At 61.0% G+C, this 18,800-nt stretch overlaps 1 protein-coding gene across 3 annotated transcripts in view; it reads left to right on the top strand.

The window, feature by feature from the left end:
• Window positions 1-18,800, top strand: part of Camta1 (calmodulin binding transcription activator 1) — a 774,560-nt gene that overhangs the window by 688,276 nt on the left and 67,484 nt on the right. For all 3 annotated transcript variants that reach the window (XM_005404072.2, XM_005404071.2, XM_005404073.2), the window contains 4 exons: window positions 4,576-4,716; window positions 6,085-7,934; window positions 12,659-12,785; window positions 16,602-16,736. In XM_005404072.2, the coding sequence (XP_005404129.1) occupies window positions 4,576-4,716; window positions 6,085-7,934; window positions 12,659-12,785; window positions 16,602-16,736 (2,253 nt within the window). The remainder of the gene's footprint in view (window positions 1-4,575; window positions 4,717-6,084; window positions 7,935-12,658; window positions 12,786-16,601; window positions 16,737-18,800) is intronic.

Genomic DNA, 18,800 nt, shown 5'->3' with positions numbered 1-18,800 from the left:
GAGTATGGCCATTTTCACAATGTTGGTTCTTCCTATCCATGAGCAAGGAATATCTTTCCATTTTCTGAAATCCTCTTGGATCTCTTTTTTCAGAGTACTGTATTTTTCACTGTATAAATCTTTTACTTCCTTTGTTAGATTTATTCCTAAATATTTTAATTTTTTGGATGCTATTGTGAAAGGTGTGGTTTCCTTAATTTCTCTCTCAGTGTGTCTGTTGTTTGTGTATAGGCAGGCTATTGATTTTTGGGTGTTGACTTTGTATCCAGCTATGCTACTGAATTCTGTTATTTATTTTTGTGACGATGTCCACATCTACACTGCCTGGCACGTGATGTGTGCTCACTAAGTGCTATCTCTGTTGTTAGTGTCACGGGGACACAAGCTCTGCTTATAGCGCTCTGTGGGTGCCACATAGGAGGAACCGTGACATAGAGGACATGGGGGATTGGGAACTCTTCTACTCATTTGGTGATTCCACCAGCCCTTAGTAAGCGTCTACTGTCTGCCAAGCATGGCTCTGGCCTGGGGGACAGAAGTCCTGCCCTTCTCGTGATTCAGACTCGGGCTCCAAGGCAGGGACAGTATGAGAGCTGGAGACCTGGAAGGGCTGGGCAGGGCCGGGGGCGGGGGGGTCTGGGGCTGCTGCGAAGAAGGGTGAGCTCGGAGGTGGTGGGGAGGAGGGCGTCTGGAAAGTCCCTGATGTCAGGCCCCTTGCACTGCATGAGCATGAGCGCGCACACACACCCACACAGGGCAGTGTGCCTTTCTCCCGGCGGGGCAGGAGGCCTGGGTGCCTGCCATGGCGTGGGCTTTCATCCCCTCCAAACTTGTGTCCGAACTTGGTTCCAGTGCAACCATCTGAGAGGCGAGAGCTCCCGGGTGGCATTCGCTGGTGGATCAGTGCCACTCTGACAGGGCTCCCTGGCATGGGCTCTTCCTCTTCATGCTTCCGCCCTGCCAGGATGCAGTGAGAAGGGCCCGCACCTGGCACCTGCACTTGGACTTCCTGGCCTGCAGGGCCGTGAGGAAGGGGTTTCTGCTCCGGTGTGAATCGCCTGGCCTGTAGGGTTCTGTTACAGCAGCACGGAGCAGACCAAGCCGCTGTCCTCCCTGAGTGCCGCAGTCTGGGGGCTGACATGACAGAAATGCATCATCTTACAGCGCCGGAGGCTGAGCCCCAAGGTCAAGGTGACTTTAGGGCTGACTTCTGGTGAGGCTGCTCTTCCCAGCTTGCAGGTGGTCAGCTTCTTGCTGCATCCTCACGTGACCTCCTCACCACGCTGGAGCACCCGTGTCTCCTAAGGACATGTGTCCTGTTGGACAAGGATCCCACTTGTGTGACCTCATGTAACCTCGGTGACCTCCTTAAACCCCTGGGCTCAGAGCTGCAACCTACGAACTGGGGGGGATGCGGCTCAGTCCAGCGCAGGGACCGACGGGGCTGTACTCACCTCTGCTGCTTCCGCACCCTTGGAGCCCTCGGCTGGCAGCAGCCCCAAGTGGGGTGCAGCCCACGTCCCACTGGCCCTCTCTTGCACATCTCAATCACGCTCCTCCCAGCAGTCGGCCGCCTCTTGGGTAAATTGCTCATCGGAAGACGCTCTCCAATGCATGGCCACATGCTGCTGCCATTGATTTCATTTTGATTACTCATATTAGTGGAGGTGCCGCTGCCTTGCTGCGGGTCATAATTAGGGTAAACATCTCGAACGGCCCTGGTCAGCACTGGAGCGGGCTGGGCGGTTCCCGTGACAGCAACCCCGACCCCAGCCTGCCCACCGGAGCTCTGACAGCCCAGGCGAAGGCAGTGCAGTGCCTGACTGTGGGTGCCAGGACATCAGCTGGGCTGCTGGGGGCCCCACAAGGGGCAGCACTTTAGGGGCCCGGCCTCTTGCTTTCTGGTAGCCTTCCTAGATGCCCCTGTTGTGCAGAGGCCCATACTGGGACCAGCTTATGTGTCAGGCCTGCTCTCCTCTCTCTCTCTCTCTCTCTCTCTCTCTCTCTCTCTCTCTCTCTCATTCTCTCTTATCTGGGAACCTCTCCACGCCCTGCCCAGTCCAAGGACCACTGCCCAGGCCCCAGGCAGGGGCAGCTGAGTCGAGAGTCCCCCCTGTCTGGGATTTGATTAGCCAGGCTGGAACTCTCTCTCACACACACACACACACACACACACACCCCGCCAGCCACCAGCCAGGTGAACTCTGAGCCTGGAATAAGATACAAGGAACGGGAGGGAACAGCTGACAGCTGCCACCCAAAGCACCTGGGGCTTATTTTCTGGGAATCTCCTTTCCCCACTCCCATGTTGCAACCTCACACTGGATGAAGGGTACTGTGGGGGGAGGGGCCCGGAAGGGGCCAGCCGGCCTGCGTGGCATTAACCTGCCTCTCCTACCGAGCTCCTTTCCCTGTAGAAATCTCCTCTCCCGCTGATTCATTATGTGTCAGCAAGCCGCCCTGATAGCACTTGATATTCAGTACTCACCCGCTTGCCGCCTCGGAGGAGGGGCTCTTCTCCCTCGCCCTGCCCCCACCCAGGGAGGAGGAGACAATCTGCATACTGGATATGCCAGGACCGTGGGTAATTTGCATTAAGCATCCAGAAATTCTCTACTTGCAATCTGCCACCCTTCACTGGGTTTTCATTTTATAATCTTCACAACATACGGAAGAGAGCAAGAAGCAGAGAGGACGCAGTTGCTGGGCCCCACTGAAGGCTGCAGGAGAAATGGACCGAGCTGCAGCTTTCAGGGCACAGGTGCCTGGCCGGGCCAGGCTCAGCAAGCGCGGCCAGGGCAGGGTGCAGCCAGGATGCCAGGAGCCGGCCCCGGGGCTGCCCTGAGAACAGCCCGTCTTTCCAGAGAGCCAAGTTCAAATCCAAGCGGGGCTTCTTCCTCTGAGAACATCTGGCCTGGCTTTTCGGCAGGTGACAGCTGGAGGTCCCCAAGGCAGGAGCTGTGTGCAGAGGTGTTTCCTCTCCTGGCCCTTCAGGCCCTGGTTTAGCCTTAGCGCGGAACTGTGTTCCCACCCTAGCAGCGTGTGGGGACTCTCCAGAGGGGATGTTAAAAATTACCCAGAACCCCCCAGCCCATGACATCAGAACCTCAGGGCTGGGGCCTGGGCACAGACAGGGGTGCAGCCAGGCAGCCAGAGGAGGCCGTTGTATGTGCCCCAGGATGAGGGGGCCCTCGCTCCTGCCCTCTGGCCCCTGGCTGTGATATGAGCTGTCATCTTTCCACCCCAGCCTCTCTTTCCTCATCTGTAAAATGAGTCTGGAAGAGCCTTCTGCCCTGGGAGCCCCTGAGCACGGGGCAACCACTGAGCCTGACCCCTCTGCGGCTGTCTGGCTGCTGCACTGGATTTCTCGGCAGAGGGCTATTTGAGGAAGGGGCTCCATGGCCACGATGAGACTTAACAATTCCTGGCTTGGCCCTTCCCTTCCAGCTCCCAGGGATGAGGAGCTCAGGGAGAGTAAACCCAGCCCAGCCTGACCTGCAGGAGCCAAAGGGCAGGGCTGCTGGAAAACTGGTTCTTTGGGGAGCCCCAGGCAGAGGGCATTGGGGAGAGCGAACGCCTGCCCAGGTGGGTAACACATCCGAGAAGAAAGAGAACTACCCACAGGGCTCTAAGTGAAGGTGTCCCGGGGCCCAGAGGCCAGAGGTGAAAGGCTACCGTGGAGACTGGCCACCCACATTCACAGGCTGAGCCACCCTTGGGTCTCTCAGCCAGAAGCTTCCTTCCCCACGTCCAGCCCTGTGACCTCAGCCAGGCCCGAGGGCAGGGCCTAAACTGCCTCTCTGGAGTCGGGTGTGAGGCACTGCAGCTAAGGAGAAAGCGGACTGTTCTCGTGCTGGAGAAGCCACTGTCCCTTGCTACTGTGCGCTGCCCCTTCCTGTTCCTGGAGTCCCGGCCAGGGGTGTGGAGTCCACTGTCCCTGGAGCCCGTATGCTAGAGCCACCAGGGAGGGCTGGGCCAAGCGGTACACAGGCTTGGGTTCTGTCCCTCTTGGCCAGGTCTGTTGTGGCCACATGCACAGGGGGATGAGCCAGCTGATTTTAGGTTCCCAGCCCTGTCCTGCCACCCATCCTGGGCCCTCCTTCTACTTCCACGGCCTGCAGGGATCCGGGTCAAGCTGAACCCCCAGGGCTGCTGCTCCTGAGGCCTCCGCTGTCCTGGCCACACGGGCCCTTGGGTCCAGGCCGCTCCTCGCCTGGCCCCTCCTGCACACCCCTGGGCAGAGAAGTCTGTGGGGGGCAGGAAACAGTGGGGCTCCTCCAACACAGTGCTGCTAGGGACAGGACCCAGTCCTCCTGCTCTGGATCCCGCTGACCAGTCCTCTGAGCCTCCATGAGAGCCCAGGGCCTGGCCCTTGAAGAGCCCCCCTTGCCCTTGAACCAAGAGGAAACAAAGGCAACCCTGCAGGCCATCTCCTCCCTGCTGCATCACAGGAGAGGGAAGGAAGAGGCGGGGAAGGGTTCACTCCCCCTCCTGCCTCTTCTCCCCTTGCTGCAGCCACCCTCGGCCCCCCAGGCCTGCCCTCTGACGCCCCGTCTGTCTCTGCCCTCTCCGCAGTCCACGGCATCAAGTGGACCTGCAGCAACGGCAACAGCAGCTCGGGCTTCTCGGTGGAGCAGCTGGTACAGCAGATCCTCGACAGCCACCAGACCAAGCCCCAGCCGCGGACCCACAACTGCCTGTGCACGGGTAGCCTGGGTGAGCCGGACGGGGGCAGGCGGGCGCTGGGCACAGGTGCTCCCCGGGTGTGGAGATAGGAGGGTGCGGCACCACGGCCCCCATCGCCCTGCACACAGGTCCTGGGAAGAGACAGCGGTTACGGAGAGAAGGCTCCCTCTAGGAATGGGCGAGAGGGTAAAGCTCAGAGCTGGCGTGGACAGGCTCGGGCCTCTGGGCCTCTGTCCACCACCGCAGGAGCTCGCCAGGACCTGCATTCCCAGCATCCTCAGCAGGAAGCCCAGGTGGCCTGGCCTTGGGGTTTTTCAGGGACATCTGCTCCCGAGTCAACGGGACCACTCAAGCTAAACCTCTTTCTTTAACCTCTGTCTCCTCCAAGCATGGCAGGCACCCCGGGTCTCCATCCCAACTCATCTGCTTTTCCCATAATGGTATTTGCTCTCGGAAATGTGGTTCTCCACTCCCTGGGCTGCCTTAATTAGGTATTTCCATCAGGGGGTCAGGTCACTTCCCTGCAAAATCTTCATGCATTTAGGAGTCTGAGAGGTGAGGCTTACCAGCATCAGACTGGGAAGAATGCACCCTTTTATCAAAAGCGAGGTGACCCTTATCGGACAGAATGAAAATAATGACAGAGTGAGTGCAGAGGCCATGGGGGAGGTGCTCCAGCAAGACTTCCCAGAGCTCAGAGACACTCACTTCCCGGGCTGTCTTTCTCCTGCCTCTGGAGGCGGGGCTGGGGCGCTCCCGGTCCTTGCTTAGGGCTTAGAAGGGTCTGCATCTGCACCCGAGCAGGGTCTAGCATGCTCCTTGGGGGTTGAGAGCTGCTCCCGATGAAGACATCCTCTCCACGTCCTCCTGCCAACCCTGGCTTCTGGTCCTAAGGGTCTGGGGGTCCTTATTGGAGCAGCAGAAATACTGAGGCTTCCAGAAACATTGTGTGGCCCTAAAGTATAGTGTGGGAAATTGGGATGGGGGCAGGGACACCACCACCATCCCTGGGCTGAGCCCCCTTGCTAGCAAGAGCCCTTCCAGATGGGAGGGGTCTGTTTCTGATGGCGGAGGGCACTCTCCTGGAGTATGACACCCACCCCCTTCCCAGCCTCCCCAGTGCCGGGTGCTACTATTATTATTTGGAAAGTGCAGAAAGACTGAGGGTCCCCCCAGCCTTTTAGGGAGGGTCACAGAGGGCATGGGAGACCCCAAGGCTGGGGCAAAGTGGGCGCAGGACCCAAGTGAGTGGAGAGCCCAGGTAGGGACTTCACCAGGGGCCCAGCTCTGACCCTGTCTCTGTGTATGCGTGTGAATGCACGTGTGTATGCATGTGTGCGTGTGCGTGTGTGTGTGTGTGTGTGTGTGTGCGTGTGTTCCATGCTCTGAACTCCACAGGAGCGGGCAGCAGCATGCACCACAAGTGTAACAGTGCCAAACACCGCATCATCTCACCGAAGGTGGAACCGCGGTCGGGGGGCTACGGGAGCCACGCGGAGGTGCAGCATAACGATGTGTCGGAGGGCAAGCACGAGCCCAGCCACAGCAAGGGCACCAGCCGCGAGAAGCGGAACGGCAAGGTGGCCAAGCCGGCACTGCTGCACCAGAACAGCACTGAGGTGACCTCCACCAACCAGGTGGAGGTGCCCGACACCACCCAGAGCTCCCCCGTGTCCATCAGCAGCGGGCTCAATAGTGACCCGGACATGGTGGACAGCCCCGTGGTCACAGGCGTGTCCAGCATGGCAGTGGCCTCCGTGATGGGGGGCTTGTCCCAAAGTGCCACAGTGTTCATGTCAGAGGTCACCAGTGAGGCCGTGTACACCATGTCCCCCACCTCTGGCCCCAACCACCACCTTCTCTCGCCTGATGCCTCTCAGGGCCTGGTCCTGGCCGTGAGCTCCGACGGCCACAAATTCGCCTTCCCCACCACAGGCAGCTCAGAGAGCCTGTCCATGCTGCCCACCAACGTGTCCGAAGAGCTGGTCCTCTCCACCACCCTCGATGGCGGCCGGAAGATCCCGGAGACCACCATGAACTTTGACCCCGACTGTTTCCTCAATAACCCAAAGCAGGGCCAGACGTACGGGGGCGGGGGCCTGAAGGCTGAGATGGTCACCTCCAACATCCGGCACTCGCCGCCCGCCGCCGAGCGGAGCTTCGGCTTCACCAGCGTCCTCACCAAGGAGATTAAGACAGAGGACACCTCCTTCGAGCAGCAGATGGCCAAGGAAGCCTACTCCTCCTCCGCCGCGGCCTCAGGCTCCAGCTCCCTCACCCTGACGGCTGGCTCCAGCCTCCTGCCGTCGGGCGGCGGCCTGAGTCCGAGCACCACGCTGGAGCAAATGGACTTCAGTGCCATAGACTCCAACAAAGACTATCCGTCCAGCTTCAGCCAGACGGGCCACAGCCCCCACATCCACCAGACCCCCTCCCCAAGCTTCTTCCTGCAGGATGCCAGCAAGCCCCTCCCCCTCGAGCAGACCGCCCACAGCAGCCTGAGTGACTCCGGGGGCAGCTTCGTGATGCCCACGGTGAAAACGGAGGCTTCGTCCCAGACCAGCTCCTGCAGCGGCCACGTGGATACTCGGATAGAGTCCACTTCCTCCCTGCACCTCATGCAGTTCCAGGCCAACTTCCAGGCCATGACCGCGGAAGGGGAGGTCGCCATGGAGACCTCTCAGGCAGCCGAAGGGGGTGAGGTCCTCCTCAAGTCTGGGGAGCTGCAGGCCTGTGGCTCGGAGCACTACCTGCAACCTGAAAGCAACGGGGTGATCCGCAGCGCCGGTGGGGTCCCCATCCTCCCCAGCAACGTGGTGCCGGGACTCTACCCGGTGGCCCAGCCCAGCCTGGGCAACAGCTCCAACATGGAGCTCAGCCTGGACCACTTCGACATCTCCTTCAGCAACCAGTTCTCTGACCTGATCAATGACTTCATCTCCGTGGAGGGCAGCAGTGGCACCATCTATGGGCATCAGCTGGTGTCGGGGGACAGTGCGGCGCTCTCGCAGTCGGAAGACGGGGCACGGGCCCCCTTCACCCAAGCGGAGATGTGCATTCCCTGCTGCAGCCCCCAGCAGGGGACCCTGCAGCTGAGCAGCACGGAGGGTGGGGCCGGCACCATGGCCTACATGCACGTTGCGGAGGTGGTGTCGGCCGCCTCAGCCCAGGGCTCACTGGGGATGCTCCAGCCGAGTGGACGGGTGTTCATGGTGACCGACTACTCCCCCGAGTGGTCTTACCCAGAGGTAAGCTGCCTGCCACTGCGACTGCCACCTCCCTACCACTCGCCCCTCCTGCGCTAGGTCCTGGGCCGCCAGGCAGCCAGACGGGAAGCCTGGCTCTGAGGAGGCCCTGCACCCTAAAGACAAAGCTGTCCCTCCCTCTGTCCCCGCATGAGTGGTTCTCAAACTGCACTAGAGCAAGCAGCTTCCAAGTTGGGGGGCTTTGGAGGCAAACTGCTGGCTCTGCCCAGAAGCCTGCTGTTTGCTGGCTTGTGTGTTAAGTCTATCTGGGTTGAACTTTTCACCCCGCCGCCTCCCTCCCTCCTTCCCTTCCCCTGTCCCTTTCTTTCTTCCTCTTTCCTTCTTTCCCTCCTTTCTTACTTTTCTTCTTTTTTCTTTCACTTGTTTTTTTTTCTTTTTGGAAAAGGCCCCCAGGGCTACTTTACAAACATTTAGAAATCACCTCCTAGGTAGCTCGGGTCATCTACACCCATTGTTTCTACTTTGCTTCACTAAACCAAACAGAAATCCTCTCATCAAACTTGCCAGGGAGGGCGCAGCTTCTCAGTACTCACTCGTGACACCCGAGACCTGTAAGAGACCCAGGTCCCGACCTGTGTCGCCCCACCCCACCCCAGAGGGCCAACTGGACCCCTGCGGGTCTGGCTCTGGGAATCCCTGCTGCAGAGCCCAGCACTGCAGGGGTGTTTGAGTCCCGCTTCAGTCTGCGCTCGCAGGCCAGGGGAACGAGTTCAGAAGCAGGAACCTTTGCTTTTTTCCTAAAACAGAACAGGGCAGGACGGGGACCGTGTGACCTGCTGCACAGGGCAGCGTTCCCTCCTCCTCCCGGCCTGCCTCTCAGGCACCTGCAGAGCAGCCGTCCCCTGAGGCCGGATGGGACACTTCCTCCCCGGGAGGTGGCTGCTCATGGCTCCCTGGGGTCCACAGCCATGTTCCCTAGATGCCAGGGCGGGGGCTGCTGCTGCTGCTGGGAGCCTCTGAGGAGGGGCTCATCCTTCACTGCCCTCCTTCACTTCTGGCAAAGTTAAGACCAGAGGATCTGTGTACAATGCCCCCGGAGACACCACGGCACCAGGGGTAACAGCCCAGCCTCAGGACAGGGCATCCAGGAAAGGAGGCAGGTGCTACAGGGACCAGCTGCTGCTCCCCACACATTGCATGTCTGTGTGCCACAGGCATATAAACATAGAGAGAAAGCCTGGCATGGTGGTGCGTGCCTGTAAACCCAGCAGTCTGGGAGGCTGAGACAGGAGGATCAAGACTGGGCAATTTAGCAGCTGAGCAAACCATCTCAAACTAAAGATAAGAAAAAATTGGCCAGGGATGAAGCTCAGAGCAAAGGCCCTAGGTTCAGTCCCCAACACACAAAGACACACACACACACACACACACACACACACACACACACACGTCTCTAACTCTCAGGGTAGTTCACCCCTCACGAGGCTTAGGGAAGCGGTTTGAAGGGCTCAGGGGAGAGGAGAAGGTCTGACTGTAGTGGGAAGGCCACAGCTGTCCACTGATCTACTTGAGACCTGACTCTGGGCCCCAGTTTCCCCAGAGGAGCACAGCTGGGAGTCCATGGGCCCTTGGCACACCGCACTCTAGGACTGGGGACGCTTGGAGGCTCCCTGGGCTTGTGACCTACAGGGTCCTCTTTCCCGGCCCCTGGGTGGCCCAGGCCAGCACCCTAGCCTCCTTGGGCCGTGCTCTGGTGAGAGACTTCAACCGGCCTGGCTCCCTCTGGTCTTCGGCCGCCGCACATCTGGTCTTGGAGAGGCGGTTCCGCGTCTCACCACGCGAGGGCGGCCCAGGCACGGCAAAAGCTGGGCTTTCTGGCGCATCCAACCCTGGTTTTCCAGAAAGTCAAGGCTTCCCTTGCCCAGACACAAAAGCCGCTCAGTCAGTTTGATTTGGAAAACGGTCCTCCGAGGCCCGCTGCGGCTGTGCAATGAAGCCTCCAAGGGCCCCGTGGCTCTGGCAGCCACTTCCTCCTCGCCAAGCTCTCGTACTCAGGACGCTGAGGCCAGGCCAAAGCAGGGGCAGCCTGCCCTCTGCTCTCCAAGCCTCAGCGCCTTCTGCCCTGACAGCACCCTGACCCCTTCCACATCCGGTCCCTTCTGCCGCAGGCAAGAGGCTGTTTGTGCACCAGTGGAAGCAGCAGCCCCCAGCCAGGCGGTCCAGGCCCAGAGAAGGCTCCGCCACAGGGCACGCCGGTGGGGCCTCGCTTCTGAGTCCGCAAACCTGGGGTCAGGCTAGGTGGCCACCCTGTGTCCCCACCCAGCTGAAAACCTCAAGAGTCCCCAGGCATCCATGTAACGGGGACACTGGCTGGGCCATCCTGCCCTCCCGTGGGCTGCCCCCCTTTCTCCTGTGCTGTCCCCACCTCTTCACTCCAAGGGCAGCTGGTCACCAGCACACACACACCCACGAGCACACACACCCAGAGGCACCGCCGTGCCCCAGCATCCGCCCTGGCTGCATCAGAACTGGGTCCTTCATCTCAGGGTTCCCAAGGCACCGACACCTCAGATGCCATCTGCTGCTCCCTCCCTGTCCCCCACTAACGCTCCTGCGTCACTTCCCACCACTGGCTCCTGCTGCACCAGGCACAAGAGGCTGCAATTAGCGCGTGCACGTCACCACCGATTCAGCACAGCCAGGCAGAGGTTGCCATGGAAACCGTCCCCGGAACTGATGGATGCTGAGGCGTCCTGCGGCGGTTTCCATGGAAAAGGTCCTGATGTTCTCCAGTAATTTCTGTAGCCCTTTGTTCCCCACAGCAGCCCCAGCATCACGCCAGCAGCTGTGGATTGGGGTTATTATCTTTTTCCTTTCTTCTCGCATGGTAATTGTCGGCGGCCTTTTGAAGCCATGCTCTTCTACTTCCCAGGTCCAGGGAGGATCATGCCCGAGCTGGCCCTCTGCTGCTTCTGGGCGGCCCAGCTGGGCATCCGTGTGCAGCCCCCTGCCTGCCACCCCACAGAGCTCCACATGCCCCTATGGCACCAAGGGGAGATAGAGCCAGAGATCAATTTCCACCCAGAGGGTTTGGGCCACTTGCCTAAGGACATTCTGCTAGGGAGGGCCGGGCAGGCCTCCTGCTTGGGACCCCAGTTCTAGCACTCTCTACTGCCCCCAAACTTGGGTCACCCAGCAGTCAAGTGACCTCCCCCAAAGCATGCCAGCTCCGAGAATGGCCCTCCTGAGAGCAGGGAGAACCCTGCAGGCTGAGAAAGCAAGTCCATCTCACCCCTGGAAACACCCGCAGCTGTTCCTGATGCCCTAGGGGCCGGACCTGGGCCAGGTGCGGGTTTGGGGTACATTGTGGAGAGCCAGATCTGTATGCAGGCTGGGGCTCCCTGCAGGGCAGGATGGACAAAGCCAGGGGATCTGAACAAGACTGAGTGAGTGAGTGAATGAATGAATGAACGAACGAGTGAATGCATGATTCTGGCTCTTTTGCGCAGAAGTAGCGGGAAGGGGCGTTCTGCCGCCGCTGGTGTCCGGCAGCGCCTCTAGGCCTTCTGCAGCCTGGACGCCAGGTGGCGCTCTCCGCCCCGGCCAGCGCCGCTCTCCGCCCCCCTGCGGGGAAAGGTGTTTACTTGTTGGGGGTGGGGTGGCTGAGCCTCTGGGGTGGGTCCACCCAAGGTTAGCCAGGAGAGCCAGAGGCCAGCGCCCCCGCCCTCTGCATCCCCGGGGAGAGCCTCCCTCCACCAGCCGTAAGTAAGGGAGGGACCTCGAGCACCTCGTGCGCCCGAGCTCGGCGAGAGTGAAGGTGTCGTTAATCACGGCGGGGACCAGGGCCCTGCGCCCGGCTGCCGGCGCGGACGTGAGGCCTCGCCCTCCCGGCCCGGCGGCGCTCGGCTGGCCCAAGCCGGAGGCCGGGAGTGCGCAGGCTTTGCGATGCTCTCCCGGTCTGGGCTCTGGGGTCCCCTGGGGCGGCGTCCCTCCCCGGAGCCGGGGACTGTCCTCTGAGGCCCCTCGGGACTGGGCCGTGGGGTTGGCGCCGCGGCGATGCGCGCGCGCCCACGAGGTCCGGTCTACCTGGGCGCGCGCCACGGAGGCTCCCGGCAGGAGGCTGTGTCCCCACCCGCGCCGCGGCCTCTGGACTCCCAGGGCAGTCTTAGGGCCTCTCCAACTCTGAGCGCTTCACCCCCTTTTTCTCTTTGCAGTCTTTCCCCTCCCCGCTCTGCACCCTCCCCTTGCCATATCCCACCATGACCCCGGGGCTCCTGGGGGATCCCCTCCATTCTGCAGGAGAACATCTGGCTCCTGGAGGGACACCAAGATTCTCAGACTTGTTCTCTGAACTTGGGAGTTCACTCCGTGTCTCAGATGAGTGACAGATGGTCCTCTGTCCCCTCTGCTCCCTTCCTGGGCCCCTGCTGGCCCGTCCTCAGGTGCACCTTGGCCTGAAAAGGTTGAAAAACTCCATTCCCTGCTGCTGGGAACTCTGGGTTGCCTGGGACAGGGTCAGGGTGTTGGGTGTCCCCGAGGAAGCGTGCAGGGCCTCCGGAGGGTTGGGGTTGGAAAGCTGCCCACATGTCCTCTCCCTGTGCTCCTCCAAGTGACTCCCCGACTCCTGGGCGCCTCCTCAGAGCTGGAGATCTGCATGTTTCAGCCCCGCTCCATCCCCTATCTGAGCGCATAGCCGCAGGGACCTTCCCTGCGTGTCCCTTCTTGGGGGCTCCTGCTCCACCTCTGTCCCCCTCTGTCCCCTCCAGGGAGGAGTGAAGGTCCTCATCACAGGCCCGTGGCAAGAAGCCAGCAATAACTACAGCTGCCTGTTTGACCAGATCTCAGTGCCTGCGTCCCTGATTCAGCCCGGGGTGCTGCGCTGCTACTGCCCAGGTGAGAAACCCCCTCTGTACCTGGCGAAGTGCGTGGTGCCCAAGAGCAGTCGGACCGGCAGTCAGCTTTGGGTGACCCGGTACCAGACGGGAACTCCAAGCGTGCTCAGCTGGGATCTTAAAGAAGTGAGCCCAGGGAGGCACTCAGGACCAGCCCCCGGAAGACACGGCTCCCCCTGGAGGATGCTGCTCCGGGGCTGCTCTGAGGGGCTGGACAGCAGCTGCCTGTGGGGCTGGAGGCCGCCTCTGCAGCAAGGCGAACTTTTCCCTGCCGCCTGGGCTGTCTGTGCCAGTGGCAGTCCATCCGGCCATCCGGGGCCTAGAGCAGGTCACGGAAGGCACGCAGATCCCTGGCACCAGGCAGGGACTGTAGGAACTGGGGAATGTCAAACTAAGAATAAACTCCTTTGAGAATTTCAGCACACACCCAGAAAAAAGCACAGCTGTGTCATTTGCTCCCAACTTCAAGGCCTCAGTGGCCCCCCCAGGAAAGCCCACCAGGAGCCCCCTCTGTGCTGTCCTCTGTGGCTCTGACCTGCCCCCCCCCAAGCCTTCGTCACCGTCTGCTTAGCTTGGTGTCCCTGTCTGTGTTCTAAGGGAGCCAGGGCTGGGGCCTGTGGTGACCTCTCCCTTGCTGGCCCTGCCCCCAGAGGTCACCCACCCGGCCCCCTCAAGGCCCAGCCAAGCCCCTGTCTTCCCAGCAGCTCTGCTGGGCCTGGACAGCCGCCACCCCAGATGCCAGCCCGGGCCGGATCAGCCTGTCACCGTGCAGGAGAGAGGGCAGCATGTTATTGAACTGTCCACTTATCACCTGCTGCTGGACGGGGACTCACTTCGGCCTGTAAATAGATGCCACTTCCTGTCCCTGCTGGCCTGGCTGAAGACCCAGACCTTGCCCGCCCTCAGTTACTCGACCCCGCCAGGAAATAAATAAATAAAGGACGTGCCTTCTGGATGACGTCCCAGGTCAGACCTGGAGAGTTCTGGGGACTGGAGCCGGTCCCCTCTGCGTGTGTCCCAGCCAGCCAGATGCCATCTGTGTGACTTTGGCTGGAGGTTGCCGCTCTGGGCCTCAGTTTCTACATCTTTAATGAGAGCGTCTGATGAGAGAGCTCGTGAAGTACTGGCTCGGGGGCTGGACTCTGAAGGCTCCATCCATCACTGCGATCTTCAGTCCTCTGTCCCAGGGCAGAGCGAGGAGAGAGCCAGGGCTCAGGCAGTTCTGGCCCCAGGGCACCTCTGGGCCTCTTGAGCAGGCAGCCTCTGCTCAGGCCGCTGCCCCTCCCAGGGTGCTCAGCTCCTCTAATGGAATGGGTGTCCCAGCAGAAGCCACAAGCCTCCAGGAAGCTGAGAGCTGGGGTCCCTCTTCTGGGGCTCCATTCTGATCCCACACAAGGGGTCCCCTTTGGACATCTCTGTCTCAAGGTCCACGTGGAAGCATTGCTCTGGGTGTATTTCTTTGTTCATTCATTCATCTCATTTGCCAAATGGGCTTCGAGGATCTCCTGCTTTCCTAAGTGCTCTTAGGGGTCCTGGAGTGATGCCGGGAATAAGACCCAGACCCTAACTGGGATCCTGAGCCCGAAGAGCAACCAGTTCAGGGAGGAGGCCTGGTGCAATCCAACCACTGTCCTGGCGGGTGCTGCGGGCTGCTCTGGGACCTCATCTCGGCCGCCACAGGGGATTGAGCCAGGGCTGGGCCTAGAAAGAAAGGGCTCAGAGGCTGGGGAGCACAAGCCAGGCTACCTCAGGGCCAGGGATGATGCGGGACAGGGCAGAGGGTGTGCAAGCAGGCACTGCCCACAGCCTGGTGCTCCCACCCAAGCCAAACAAACTCTGCTGGGGAACCCGGTTCAGCCCGGGCAGTTCCTACACCAGCAGCGGCACGGGACACATAGGCGTGGACTTTGTCCTCCACTAGACCCCAGGGCTGCCCCAGGCTCAGGATGGATGGAGCCAAGTGTGAAGGGGGGGTAAGGAGGCAACTGGACTCAGTAGAAGACAGGGGAATCTGCCAAGAAGCCTGCTGGCTAGATATCCACCTTGGATTCCCAGGAGGTCACAAAACGCAAAAGGACTGAGGGCCACTCTTTAATGTCAAGAAAGAAGGCTCCTCCTGGCCACCTATTTGCATTGCACTCCAGAAGGGGCATTGCAAGACTGTCCCCAGCCCATTCCAGCAGGACAGGTGTCACAAGGCTGGTGTCACCTTCAGCAGGAGGCAAAACACACATGGCTTGGGCAAGAGTGGTAGCCATGGAAACAGAGAGGCACAGATGGAGCCAGGCCTCCCTGATGGACCAGTAAGCAGGGAGGAAGAGGGGTGGGCATTGCCTGGCCCCCAGGAGGCCAGGCCTGGTCCCTGCACTCTGTCTCTGGGGAGGCTGCCACCAGCCTGCATTGCCGCAGAGCATGGTGCAGGATGTCTGGGAAAGAAGAGCAGCCTCAGAGGGGCCCTGAGCCTCCAGCTCCCCCAGGGCCGGTGTGGCACAGGCTGAGGGGTCACATGGGGAGGCGTGCTGACAGCCTGCCTTCCTGTTGGTTAACCAGGCGAATCTCCAGGGAAGGCCAGTGACCGCGAGCTTGGAAAGCTGCCCAGGGTGCTGTCAAAGCCACAGGAGGTTCTGGGCTAGGCCGGGGCTCCACTGCGGGAGGCCCTGCGTGACCCTTGCCATGAAGCCTGTGGGTACAGACTGTTGGCTGGAGCTGATGCATGTAGCCAGGGCAAGAAGCCCAGGAGAAAACCAATGGATCAGCCTCGGGCAGTCGTGTCCCCCAGGCTCGGGCTGGGGACAGTGGGAAGATGACTGCTGCCCTTCTACATTCACCCGGGCTGGCTGGAGGCCAGGGGTCAGTGAGGTGGCTTTCTCATCGGAAGTGGACTCTGCAGGCGTCCTGGGGGGAAGCGAGCTCTCTCTCATCCCCGAGCAGCTGACTTGGCATCATCATGCTCTGAAAACCAAGAACCCAAACAGTACTGCAGATCCCACACGTCCTCCCTGGAAATCCGTCCTGGGGTGGCTCTTGGGTGCAGAAAACCAGTGCAGAAAAAACAGAGCCCTGACACTACCAGGGGCGAGACCCGCAAGCCCACCATGCCCCCAGGGCCATCTGCAGGGGCCACTGGGCACACCCCACATAGTAACACCACAATGGAACAGTAGGCTGCACCCCAGCCTGAAGCAGGTCTCCCTGCCCATGAGACCATCTCATCCATTTACGCAGTGCAGCCAGTGCTGCTGAGCCCATGTGGGGGCCGGAGGACTTGGCAAGGCCGCAGAGCCCTGCCCTCCCGAAGCGCCAGGTGGTGTATCGCCACTCAGCACCCAGTGGTTCAGCGCGTCTTGCCCTGGCTAGGACCAGAGCAAGAAGCCCTGCCGAAGCTCTTGCTTCAGCAGGGAGGCAGAAGAACTAAAACCATGTGGGTGTCACATGTAGGGAGTCAGCACAAGCTTGCAGGAAAGGGTGAAGCAGACAGCACAGTGCTGCCCAAAGCGAGTGTACCTGCACCCCACCTCCGATGGAGGAGTTGGGGAGAAGCCGGGAGAAGTCGGCCAGACCCAGGAGGGTGCCAGACGCCATTCATTCATCCACTTCCTCTCGTGGCCCTGTGTGCTCAGCCCCATTCCCTGACCTCCCGGGAGCCGAGGCGCAGACTGGCAGTTACAGTTCGGGAGTCCCCGTGGGGGCACCCCAGGCGCCTGCTGGCCCTGAGGGCAGAGGAGGCTTCAGTGGAAGAGTTACTCTCAGGCTTGAGGACCAAGCGGGGAAGGGCTGGGGTAGAGAGCGCGCTGACTTCTCTGTCTTCTGCTTTCAGCCCATGACACGGGTCTTGTGACCCTCCAAGTTGCCTTCAACAACCAGATCATCTCCAACTCGGTGGTGTTTGAGTACAAAGCTCGAGCTCTGCCCACACTCCCTTCCTCCCAGCACGACTGGCTGTCATTGGACGGTAAGAACGGCGAGCGGGTCACCTGGAAGGACACTTGGTGCACACGGTGTGAGCAGAGGCAGGTCGCAGAGAGGGGGTCAGTGTCCCTTGGGGGGGTCACCTGCTGGATCTTCGCTGTCAGGCTGATGAGTGTCCCCAGGCAGCCTGTGTGTGGCCACTGGCCAGGCCCACCCTGGATCTCAGGCTCTCCCTGGGGTGGAATGCAGTGTGGGAGCTTGGCTGTCGCTGCTCCTGCCGAGGTGGCCGAACAGTTGAATGGGCCCCTGGGAAGCTGAGTGGTCCCATTCTGGATGGACCTCCAGCAGCAAGGTCCAAGCACCTGCTGTTTCGTCCTGGGAGCAAAGGGAGAGTTCTCAGAGGCAGCGCCAAGCTGCCCTTGCCATCTGGGCAGGTCTCAGGAGGCCCTCAAGCTGGCGAGCCCAGCCCGACCCCAAACAGGGTACGCTGTGGGAGGGTGGCTGTCCGTGACAGCAGCGTCAGGGCAGGCTAGAGAGGTGACCCTCAGAGAGGTGCCTTGCAGGAGACCTCATGGCCCTAGGGTGTTTGGGTCTGGGCTAGGCTGACTCTGCCCTCTACCCCTGCAGGTGCCCCTGTCTACCCACAGTCCCCCTTTTGCCTTCTCACTTCTGCCTTCCCCTTGTGACGGGTTGCAGGGACATGCCCTGGACAGCTCTGTAGAGCCCCTCAGCATGCAAACCTTGACCTTCCCCAGGGTACCTGGCAACCACCCTGGCTGATGACCGTCAGGAGCTATTCCCAGAGGTGGCTTGGGGTCAGCAAGCATCTGCACCCTGGCAGCGGCTGCCTGGGAGTGCTGTGCCGGCCTTGGCAGCAGCCCCGGCCAAGGCTGGAGCCAGGCAGAGCCGTGGCGGTGGCCTGCAGTATGTAACAGAGAAGGGCAGGGTGACCGGGGCTCCCCTTCAGGAAATCCGGTTTCAATTTTGCAGAACAAATGGAGAACAGGGCAGGGAGCTCTGCAGAGGCCCAGATTTCCCTGAGTGACCTGGCCAGGCTCACTAGGGTGGACGGAAGGATGCTTGGGCCTCGGAGATGGAAGCTTTTCATAAAGCAGAGTCTCAGCCAGGCAGTGCCCTGAAGCTTGGGAAAGACTCCCTGGCCCCTGGAAGCCCAGAGAGCCAGCCGCATCCACAGGTCATCCACAGGTCACCCAAAGGGAAGGGTGCTGAGGAAGAAGAGCCTTAACTACTTCATGACCAGCACACTCCTGGGTCTTAGGCACACCAGGCCCCTTGGGAATGGGCCTGCTGCCAAGCTGGGCACTTGCTTGCCATCTGTCCCCTCCCCCAGGACTCCGGGCCCTGACCTCGGTAACCCTCCAGGCGGAAGCTAGCATCCCCTGCCCCTGGGCAGGACACACGGGCTACATGCAGGTGTCAAGGACTGGTCAGTGAGCAGCGGTGACCTCTGCGTTACCACTAGCAGGGTGCTGTTAAGACACTAGCTCCCACCTAGTGCACTGCTGACCTGGCCTGGGCCAGCCTGGTGGCCTAAAGGCCATCTGCAGTGGCCCACGTGCTCTAAGAGAGCAGATCAAGACTGTGGTCCCTTCCTCTTGCGTCTTGGCCAGGCATCATTTCAAGTAGTGGAAGAGAAGGGAGGTGGCGGGGGGAGGAACTCGAGAAAGGGGGGTTCCCTGTGTTTTTTCTCCCTCAGTGGATACAGGGGCTCACCCACCCAAGGCCTTTGTTCCCAGCCTTTCACCAGCGTGCGGACCAGTGCCGCAGCCCCATAATCCTCTGCCCCAGTGCAGAGAGGACAGCTGGGCCTCCTGCAGGAGGGCGGGGTCCCCGGGCCCCTGCCTAGCGCTGGGCCTGGCAGTGCACTTGTGTCAGGGCAGATGGTGCAGTGGCCGCGGCTCCTCCCTGCCTGCCAACCGCCGCCGCGTTGCCGCAGCTCCTAGGCTGGGTCCCTCCGCCCCCACCGCCACCCGGCACCGGGCGGTTCCGAGCTGCCCGGGAAGCCGAGCCCAGGAGAGCGCAGCGACGGGAAGGGGTGGGGGCGAGGGGACCGCAGCTCCGAGCAAACTGGGGCACGGCGGCCGAG

The sequence above is a fragment of the Chinchilla lanigera genome, unplaced genomic scaffold, assembly GCF_000276665.1.
Source record: "Chinchilla lanigera isolate Chin_1 unplaced genomic scaffold, ChiLan1.0 scaffold00085, whole genome shotgun sequence".
NCBI classification, from domain to species: Eukaryota; Metazoa; Chordata; class Mammalia; order Rodentia; family Chinchillidae; genus Chinchilla; species Chinchilla lanigera.
This window is presented reverse-complemented; position numbering and strand designations above follow the sequence as displayed.